This window comes from Haliaeetus leucocephalus, unplaced genomic scaffold (genome assembly GCF_000737465.1).
Source record: "Haliaeetus leucocephalus isolate CR32 unplaced genomic scaffold, Haliaeetus_leucocephalus-4.0 Scaffold306, whole genome shotgun sequence".
Taxonomy (NCBI): domain Eukaryota; kingdom Metazoa; phylum Chordata; class Aves; order Accipitriformes; family Accipitridae; genus Haliaeetus; species Haliaeetus leucocephalus.
Window position 1 is genome coordinate 10358069 of NW_010972742.1, and position 10041 is coordinate 10368109.

Below are 10041 nucleotides of genomic sequence, written 5' to 3' on the forward strand. Positions count from 1 at the left end.
GCAGTCATGCTGGGTACCTCCCGTACAGCAGACAGTTGCTTCCTCCCCCAATACACGGATGCTTTAGTAAAGAACTTGATAAATCATTGGAAAGCAGGAAGCATTGAAAAACACCCTGAGAAAGGGAGGCGTTTGCGCCAGTGTCTTGCGAGGTCATTCTGGGAGAGTGATCCCAGTGGCGTGTTCACAGTGCAAGTGGGCAGGAGAGCTCATCTCAAGGTTAGCTGAAGCTGCCCGAGTTTCTCGCCCGGAGCAGCTCCCATGTGTCGTTAGTTGTCCCTCTGACCTCTGCAGAGGTCCTGACGCAGCAGAGCTTTCCTGCCTCTGTCAGGGCACAGCATCAGCTAACGGTGGGGTTTGCCTGTGAGAGGCAGGCATTCCTGTCTCCTGCTTAAACAGAGGACCTTGTCCCTGTGTAGGGTCCAGATGCAAATCAGTGAAGGTTTCCCCGCAGTTGTTCTTTAGGAGGTCAGCCCCTTAACAACATCTTGTCCCTTTGTCCGTGGACATCTGAAGGCCTTGTGGCCGATGACTACTGGCTTCTGCTCAGTTAACGACCCTCCTAGCAGGTATGAGCTAGCTGGGACTGAGCCATGCAGAGATGCCACATGGTCTGACGTTCCTGAGACAATTAACCGCTCCTCACTTCCCAGCGGTGTGGCTGCAGCAATCACTTACCTTGCCCTGGTACCTGGCAGTGCTTGCTGCGAGACCCCAATGAAAGCAAGCTTTCCAAAGGCACGGGGAGGTTGTTACCTTATCTGTCCTGCATACCTGCAGGCTTCTAGACCTAGTTTCAGGTGGTCTTTCTCAGTTAAGGAGGGGGACCATGAACACTTGTAATGCCATTGACTGAACTTCTGACGGAGTGATGAAGAGCTGCTGCAGGCCAGCGCAGTCTGGGGCTGCAAGGGATGTGCTGGGGGTTGGCAACACCAGGTAATGGTCAGTGCAGGACCAAAAGAAATGGGTGCAGCTGGGGTCTGCCATGCCAGCTGCTAGGAGAGGGTTCAGGCTGTCTGCTCAGCTGGTCTGAGGGCTTGTGGAGCACAGGGCTTCCACATCTGCTGTGACTGTTTTGGATATGGTAAGTGCTTTGCTGGAAATTGGGGCAGGGTGATTTCTTGCAGCTATATGGTATGGAGATGTGGATGCCAGAGTCCTTCTGTTGCAGGGGACGATCACAGAGCAACGCCAAGCACTCGGCTACCTGCTGCAGCAGCTGCTCAAAGAAAAGAAGCAAAGGGAAGAAGAACTGCGACAAATACTGGTAACAAAGGCCCCTAATGAGGTGCTCTAGATGAGGAAGCGCATGGGCTGGCTGCACGGAGAGAGTCTGTGGGTCAGCATGGGGATAAAGGGGAGCAGAGGAGGGCTCTGAGGGGTTGTGTCCAGATCCAGAGACTAATTTAACTTCAGAAAGTGCTAATGTAAGCTCTTGGGGGCCCAGTTAGCATCACTCCCTGGTGCAGCATGAGGCACCATCATCATCATCAATCTTCCCCATCAGGAAAGGGAGTCATAGGGAGGGATGATCACAATCCCACAAGGTCCTTGTGTGTGGCCTTGTAATCCTGGAGACCTGCAGACTCTCCTGAGCTTCAGGAGACCACGTCCAGTGTCTGGGGCAAAGTGACCAGAGGGATGCACAACCCTAGACTGAGTGAGGGGATCAAAGTGGGATCAGCCTGCAGAAAGCCAGAAAGTCCATCCTACCATAGCTGTACCCATCGCAGTGCTCTGAACTGGCCCTGCGCAGCCCAGGCTGTTGGTTTCCCCTCCTACACATCCAACTCGGGCTACCCTAAATACTGCTTGCAACGTTATCTTGGGCTGTTGAATGAATGAGTTTGTTTTTCAGCTGGAAATGGAGGCAAAGAGTGAAACAAAACAGGAGAACTACTGGCTGATCCAGTACCAGCGTCTGCTGAACCAGAAGCCCCTCTCCCTCAAACTCCAGGTCGTTGCTGCAGTTAATGCTTTCACTGTAGCTGTGCTTTGCTCTGCAGAGCATGGGGGGGAGTGAAGGCAGCCTTGCCTGGACCCACAGGTTCAGCTAAGGAAGGGAGCAGGGCACAGACCCCTTGCACAGGCTGACAAGCTGAGGGAGACCCCGGGCTGCCCATCGTGCTCTGAGCGGGGCTGCCCAGCAGCCTTCTCTCATTCCTGTACATTGGAGGTTATGGGGCAGCCCAGGTCTCTAAGGAGCCAACACCTCAGCTGTCTGGCACCAGGAGCTGCCATCCCACCCTCAAACTGCTTGCCAGGAGCAGAGGACTCACTCTGAGCCCCTTCCAGGCAGGGCTTTTTGTTCCGGCTAAGCACCCAAACAGCTCTGCTTGGGTCCCCAAATTCCCCTGTAAATCTGTCTGAATGCACCAACTTCCTGTCCTTTCCTGCCCTAACGTATTAAGCCAGGACTTTGTGCTGTTAAAATACCCACGGGGGTGGCCACAAAGGGATGGATCTGAGCTCTGCCTGTGCTGCATATCAGCTCGAGTTTGCAAAGCAGGTGCTGTTGCAGACATTGGCTGTGAAAACGGTTATGTTTTATTCTTCCCAAAACACAGTGTTTTGAATCGTGCTCGTGAGACACGTAGGGCCAGAGCTCCTCCGGCTGTTGGGCTTTTGAGCTTTAGTGTCTTCAGGGATGCAGAATGCTTCGAGCAGGGCAGAGGGCAGGAATGAGCACACTGCTGCCTGCCTTGCTGCTCCCTGTCCCTGTGTTTGTTCTCGAGAGCGAAGTCTGGGAGCTCACCTTGTGTTTTGCAGGAAGAGGGCTTGGAGCAGCAGCTGGTGAACCTTTTAATCGAGCTGTCTGCTGAACAGTACGTGCCAGTCTTTGCACACCACCGAATATCCTTGCAAGCACTCAGCACCATGACTGCCAGTGACCTGGAAAAGGTACAAGACAGCAGATATACAATGCAGAACAACACCAACTGAACCTGCCCTTTCTCTGAGCCCAGCCATGCTCGTGGCTATGCCCATGGCAGATCTGGCAGGAGGGAGTGTTGGTGCTCCTTTGTGTCACCTCCCAGCAAGGAATGGTGCCAGTGCTGCTCTGTGCCTTGTCCCAGTGAGCGAGAGCTCTCCCAGAGCACTTGCAGGGAGAGCTGTAGTTTGGCTCTGTCTTTCAACATGCCTCAGATGCTCTTTGTAATAGAAATGGCGCTGGTGGAATTCCCTTATCTGGCTTTGACACCTAATGGAGGTGCTTCCCTTGGCATGGCCAGGTCTTGCCAGCAAGGCCCAAGCGTTCGCAGTGTCCCCTTTGGGACATAAGTCTCCTTTCCCCTCCAAGAGCTAACAGCCCTCCTCTTGCACCACAGATCGGCGTGACAGAGACTGGCCTGCAGCGTGCCATCCTCAAGCGAGCTCAGGATATCCTGGCTGTGGCCAAGATGATCCCAGGTACCACCAGTTCTTTTCTGCCTGGTCTTTGATACATACACTCGCAGCAGGTACCTGAGCCTTGAACAGAGAGATCTGCAGGGCCAGATGCCTCCCTTTGGGGAGTGGAGCCATGCAGGGCTGGTCTGTGAGGAGGAGAGGCAGGGCAGGGAGTGCTGGCAGAAGTCGGGGTGCACTGTCAAGCTGGTCCCATTGACTTTCCTATTTATTGGAGCCCTGAGCACCCATCTGCCTGCAGCCATCCCCATGCATGCCAGGTGGGTAGGAGATGGGCAGCTCTCCTGGTGCTCAGAATTCCTGCTTGTGGTTGCAGAGCTGCTGAGGACGGTGGATGCTGAGGTCCTTGCAGCTCCAGAGCCCAGCACTCCCTTTGAGGAGCCTCCTAGCCCTATGGTCCTGATGGCTCCCCCGCTGCAGTGGGAGGAGAAGAAGTCGGAGTGCGTTGTCTGCATGGAGCAGGAGGTGAGACCCTGGCACATGTGTAGTGCTGGAGCAGGGGGTGGAGTGAGGGCAGCATCCAGCACATCCCCCCAGTATCTGTGTCCCTAGCCTGGCCCTGAGCAATGCCTGGATGCTCATCCCTCCAGTTCCGGAGCACAGCCTGGGTTAAGCATTGCAGCAGAGAGGAGGGCATGGCAGGGCAGGGCTCCTTGCAGGCTTGGGAAGGAGTTTGCCGAGCTCCTGTGCCAGTCTGTCCACAGAGCAGCCGTGGGAAGCATTTGAGGGGCTGCTTGGTCCAGCCCTGACCCGTGTTCTTCCCTCAGGCCCATTCCACTTGTGCTCTTGGCACAGCGCAGACCCTCATGCACACACAGCAGTGGGCTGTGCCCAGGGATGGGGCTTGGGCTTCAGGGCTCTGCCTCCCATGCTGTGACACCCCAGGTGATCCCCATCTTCTGCAGCCCCATTTCCTCCTGTACTGGAGTATGGTGGTGCTGGGATGAGTGTTACGGGACAGCAGCACTCTCCATGGCCTCTCCTCTGTCTCTTCCCCCAGACCCAGATGATTTTCCTGCCCTGTGGCCATGTCTGCTGCTGCCAGACCTGCTGTGAGCAGCTGCACACTTGCCCGCTGTGCCGCAAGGACATCACACAGCGCATCCGCATCTTCCACAGCAGCTAGACAGGGTGGAGGATGGCGAGGCTGCCCAGCACTGCCTCTGTCACCCCTTCCTGGGGTGATGCCCCTCTCCTACTCTGTGTCAGTATTAAACAGACACTTGCACAGCATGACCAGCACTGCTCTCCCCGTGCACAGCCCCGGGCTGGCTGCCAGCTGTACCCAGGAGTCTCAACATCCACCATGTTCCCCGATGGCTTCTAAGCCTCTGCCTTGGGTTCCCTCTTCATCTGCATCCCCTCCTCCTGCCCACCCAGCATCGTCTTGCCTGGGAGCACTGGGTGATGGAACTGGGTGCACCTGTGGCCCCTCCTTTCTGGCTAATGTATTTGCCTTCAGAAATGCCCCTCACTCAGCAGGGACACAGTTAATGCCATCTCTGAAGCCACCGTGACCTTGCAGCTCCCCTGCTGTGGCCGGGAGCACTGCCGTGCTCCTGCATCGAGACCTGTTGCCCAGAGGTGGGTGAATCTCCTGTGGGAGGACTCAGCCAGGGGCTTGCGATGCTCTGGGGTGCTGACAGTGCCTTGCACCTATGTCATGACAAAGGTCTGGGGCTTCTGTTGTGGAGATCCACAGGAGTGTGTTTGGGGCTGCAGCCATGGGCAGCAGGTGCCAGAGCAGAGCGAGGAGCTCTCTGACCCCAAATTTGTGCTGGTGTTGTAGGGGAGAGTCTGCAACGGCCCCAGCTCCAGGACTTGAGGGACTCACTCAGGCCAGAGGAGGCCAGTGGGATCCCTCATCCAAAAAACACACGCTGGGAGCAGAAAGTGTTGCTGCCACCTGACAGCCAGCACAAGTCCAGCAGTGAGCGGGTGGGCTGGGGCTGTGCCTGGCGCAGCTCTGCATTGCCTCTGTGCATTGGCATGTGGGTAGGTCTCCATCGACATTAATAAGTAACAATCCCAGTGGTCTTTTCTCTCTTGACCTTGAAGTATAAAATGCAGAGATAAGCCTGGTCCCACCACAGCCCTCCCCCCAGGAAAAGCTAATAAAAAGCAGCTGGTTTCTGCTGGTGGTTGTTTGGTGCCTTTTTCCTTCTGGAGGGGGAGGACACTTGAAAGCTAGAGGCTGCGGAGCGGTGGCAGAGCTGCCACGTGCCCGGCTGTCCCGGCATCACCTCCTCCTCTCCCACATCAAACTGGGGACAATCTGAGGATCTTGGACTTCTCCAAGGGTGTTGCTCGCTGTAGAGCAGCCCTGGGGATTTCCAGGCAGCGGGAGAGCTTGAACCCTCCACTAGGGTCACCTCATGTGTGCTGTGCTCGTGCAGAGCGTCCATGCGGGCCACGTGCATGGCCTGGTGGTGGTGGCCGGTGCGCAGTGCAGTGTGCCACCCGCAATCCTGGGGGACGTGCCGCAGCGGTAGAGTGGGACCAGGTCGGTGTGGCCCTGGCTGAGCCCTTTGGCACAGTCCCGGGGACATTTCCCTGCTGCAGCCTCTGCATTTGTGTTGAGCTGCTGCTGCACGTAGGAGCCAGTAGGTCCCATCCAGGGACTTGCTGGGTGCTTTGGTGGGGACCCGGCAAGGGGGACACACGTGGGAGCAGCTGGTAATTGGAGTGCAGTAAGGGGGGGGCCCTGGCAAGGATGCCCTAATGAAGGCAGGAAGGCTCTTGGAGGGGCTCACCCACCTGCACCCTCCCTGCTCCCCCTTGCCCAGCTGGGGTGCAGGCAGCAGAGCTGCTTGGCATTCCCCAGGATCGGGGAGGAGGAAGGAATCAGATGCCGACCTGGCAGCAGATGAAGCACAGTGAGAACACAGCAGTGGTATGTCCCAGCCATCCTCTGCAGAGCTGCAGGCCTGCAGAATCCCCCACCCCGCACCCAGCTCCCCCAGGGCAGCCAGGGACCACGCTGGGAGCCCTGCATCTGCGGCTGGAGAGGGAGGAGAGGACCCCAGTTCTGCTGGCTGCCCTGTGATCTGCTCAGCAGCAGCGCTGCTGCAAACTGCCCCCTCCATCCCATCCCCTCAGTGACTGCCGATTGCCTTTGTGCCCCCAGGCTGTGCTGGGGGGGTGGTAATGAGTGACAGGAGCTCAGGGCAAGGTCCGCTGCCTACCCGTAAATAAGTGCTAGTCTTTCCCGGACCATCGGCAGTGCTGGGCTGCCCTTCGTCCCCAGGGCCACTGCAGCCCCATGTAGCTCCAGGGCCAACCCCCCTCAGCCATGTATGGAGACACCACAACCCCTGGAGCATCACCTGGGAGCCTGGGGACTGCCAGCTTGTCCCCACAAAGTCATGCCCTGTGTCACGCCAGGCTGTGCTCAGGCATTTTCAGAGATTGGGGGGAAAAAAAAAAAAATGGGGAAAAAAAAAAAAAAATTTTGTCCTTCACCCACATCCAACCTCCAGCAGTGCAGGGGCTATAGTAGTTTGCAGCCACCCTTTACTTGGCAAACATCTCATGCTGTCGGCATGTCCCTGCCTGCCAGGCTGACCTGAACCCTGAGTTGGTTGCCAGGTGAGACATATGCCCCAGGTCTGGCATGAAATGGATGCATGGGGGGGGCTCTTGTCCCTCACTGCTGAGCCCATCCCAAAATAAAATACCAGTAATAACCCCCCCCCCCCCCATTCTGCTTGGGAAATATTGAGATAATGGATTTGGAAAGGGGAAGGGGAAGAAAAGCAGGTTTTTTTGGGGGCAGCCCCTTACCTAGGGCGGTGGAGGAGGAGCGTGTCGGTCCAGTGCCCACTGGGCACCCTGGGGCCAGACTGAAGTTCAGCACGGGGGGTGGCCACCCTTGCCCACCCCCCCAACACCTCCCCGGCCACGGCCATCACCTACCTCCCGCCTTCAAAAGCAGCGGCAGCCAGGCTGCGCTCGCCCTAAGCGCCATGGCGGCAGGGCCGGAGGCCAGCGGGGAGTGCGGGATCTGCTACGAGGCATATTGGGGTGCCGGGGGGGGCCGAGCCCCCCAGCAGCTGCCCTGCCGCCATTCCCTCTGCCTGAACTGCCTGCGCAAGCTGGTGTGCCACGCTGCCACCGTCGCCTTCGTCAGCTGCCCCTTCTGCAGGATGGTGACGCTGGTGCCCGAGCTGGCTCTGGGTGGTCCTGGGGTGATGCCAGCTTCAGGGACCCCACGTGGGGAGGAGGAGGAGGAGGAAGGCAGCATCACCCCTCCAGACACCCGCCAAGCATCGGCACGCTCTGTGGCTGTGGAGGTGGCATGCACGGCTCATGCCCCTGTCTTCGCAGTGAGCGGCATGGTGTCACCCTGCGGCCTCCGCCGTGGCTCTGAGGCACCCGGCACCTTCGTGCTGGGGCTGCTGGGGCGGGGGCTGCTGCTGGACACACAGCCCCCCCTCGCCTCCATGGAGAACCTGCGCCTCGGCTTCGCCGCTGGTATCCTCGTCCTCATCGTCTCCACCTTCTTCCTGCTCGTCTTCCTCAAGTAGGTCCAGATGGGGCAGAGGGGCTCCCCTTCCACTCTGCAGCAGCCCCTACTGCTGCCCCTGGGGCAGCCAGGATGGACCCAGCGGTGGGTGAGGGACTTCTCAGGCCACAGACAGCTCAGCCCCAGCCAGGCGGGCAGGGAGAGGGCTAAGGCCAGGGCTCCCAGGATCCAGCCCAGGCACACGGGGGCTGCAGGACACTCGGCTGCCCCACACATGAGCCCCAGGGCATCAGACTCTCTAAAAATTAACTTATTGGAGCGCTTTCCTTTACCCCCTGGGGTGTGGCTGTGCTCGCGTTGTGTTCATAATGTTCCTGGCATCTCCGGACCCTGCGGCGGCAGCTCAGCGGGAGTCGCGGCATGGGGCCACGCACGCTTGCTGATGTCACGGTCCCAGAGGCTGGAAAATTCCCCCGATTGTGCTTCAGTCCATCTCATCAGGCAGCAAGGATGGGGTAAAAAGCGATGGGAAATGTCCCATAGTGCTTTTCTGTGGGTGAAACTGTTCAAAAGCAATTTAAAAAGCCTTTTCCCCTTGAGAAGAGAGCCCGGTGTTGTGCACGCAGAGGGACCGAGGCAGCTGAGGAGGGGCATAGCCCTGCAGAGACACAAGACATTAAAGACAGATGTGGGCCCAGCGCTGTCTCTGGTTGTTTTTCTGTGCATCTGAGGCAGGGAGAGTTTTGCACCCAGAACAACACACCACCTTTGCTCTCAGCAGGCAGGGGAGGGACTGGGTGTGATAACCACGGCCCAGGAATGAAGGAGGGGGTCCTCACCTTCCCCCAGCCCCTGGGAGAAGCAGGAGTTGAGCCCCAACTCCACCCAGCAACGCCCACTCAGGCACATCCTCAGCAAGGTCCCTCCCTCCATGGTACACCCATCTCCTGGCCACAGATCAGCACCCAGAAGCAGAAATAGCCCCTTCTCAGCCCCCCATGACAGCATCAGCCCCCTCCTCAGGACCTAGCACCTCCATGATGCCTAGAGCCTGCTGTCCCCAAAGCAAGCCCAGAGCTTTCTCATGTTCTCCTTTCCGGCACCCAAGGCAGGCGTGCACATGGGCACAGAGGACAAACATAATTTATTTTAGGTCCTGAGACTGAGCCAGAAAAAAAACCTGGGAGCTACAGGCCTGGGTCTAGGGAGATGCCAACGTGGGGAATCGGTTGTGTTACCTGCTGTGCCTGCTTTTATAGGGACAACTTTCAAATTTCAACTCCTGCACCCCAATCTGTGCCCAGAGCAGACAGGCAAAGCAGAGCCACGATTTAGCTAGGACACCTGCTGAGCAGGCACCCTCCTGCATCCACAGAGCCAGCTGCAGGCTGCTGCACATCCTTGCAAGATGCCCAAGGTCCCTCTCCCCTAAAGCCTGACAGAAGACCAGCAAGTAGATCCCTGCCTACACCACCATTATCTTTTGTATTTCAGCTTCTCACACCAACACAGTACAACGTGACAGCCTGAGGAGCCACAGTCACAGCACAAAGGGGCCTTCTCTCCTTTCCCAGGAGAGGGTTTTAACAGCAAGAACACTCCCAGAAGAGTTTCTAGATCAAATTATTCCTGATTTGAGTCAGAGCAGAATCAGTTTTCAAGTGCATAGAGACAGATAACTAAAGTAAAGCCCATACAAGCAAAAAATACAGGTTTAATTGCACTTTATTTTTCAAGAAGTGAAATGCAAATTCCTCAGGTTGTCTATCTGTAACAGGAAACTAGAAGTGGGATTTGTTAGTATTAGCAATGACCTCTACTAGGACACTGCCACAGATGGGTGGGTCCAGAGGCCACATCAGGGTACCTACACTCAGACCGGCACAAGGAAGGGGACCCCCAGAAAAATCTGAGTCTCACACATTGTCACATTCAGCACTGAGTAACTATCCAGTGCTTTTGACTTCTGGCATAGCTCCCCTGGAAACCCCAGTGAAATTTATCCTGCAAGACAAGCATTTGCATGGCAGCAGACTGGCTATTTCACAGGCTTTGGTCTCTTCCAGAATTTGAGCTGCATCTGGCAATTTGCCACACTGAGTGTGCAACGCAGGGGCAGGGACCTGCCACACTGCTACACTCCAGAACAGGAATGCCCAGCATTC

General features: G+C 57.1%; 1 protein-coding gene across 6 annotated transcripts in view; it reads left to right on the forward strand.

The window, feature by feature from the left end:
- Positions 1–5437, forward strand: part of LRSAM1 (leucine rich repeat and sterile alpha motif containing 1) — a 28760-nt gene extending 23323 nt beyond the window's left edge. For 5 of the 6 annotated variants that reach the window (XM_010571055.1, XM_010571057.1, XM_010571058.1 and 2 more), the window contains 6 exons: positions 1175–1270; positions 1862–1960; positions 2773–2904; positions 3333–3414; positions 3728–3876; positions 4412–5437. In XM_010571055.1, the coding sequence (XP_010569357.1) occupies positions 1175–1270; positions 1862–1960; positions 2773–2904; positions 3333–3414; positions 3728–3876; positions 4412–4537 (684 nt within the window). In that variant the 3' untranslated portion in view covers positions 4538–5437. Of the gene's footprint in view, positions 1–1174; positions 1271–1861; positions 1961–2772; positions 2905–3332; positions 3415–3727; positions 3877–4411 lie in introns of those variants that run through there. The other variant, XM_010571059.1, reaches the window with a different exon arrangement.
- Positions 5438–10041: the final 4604 nt, after the last annotated feature.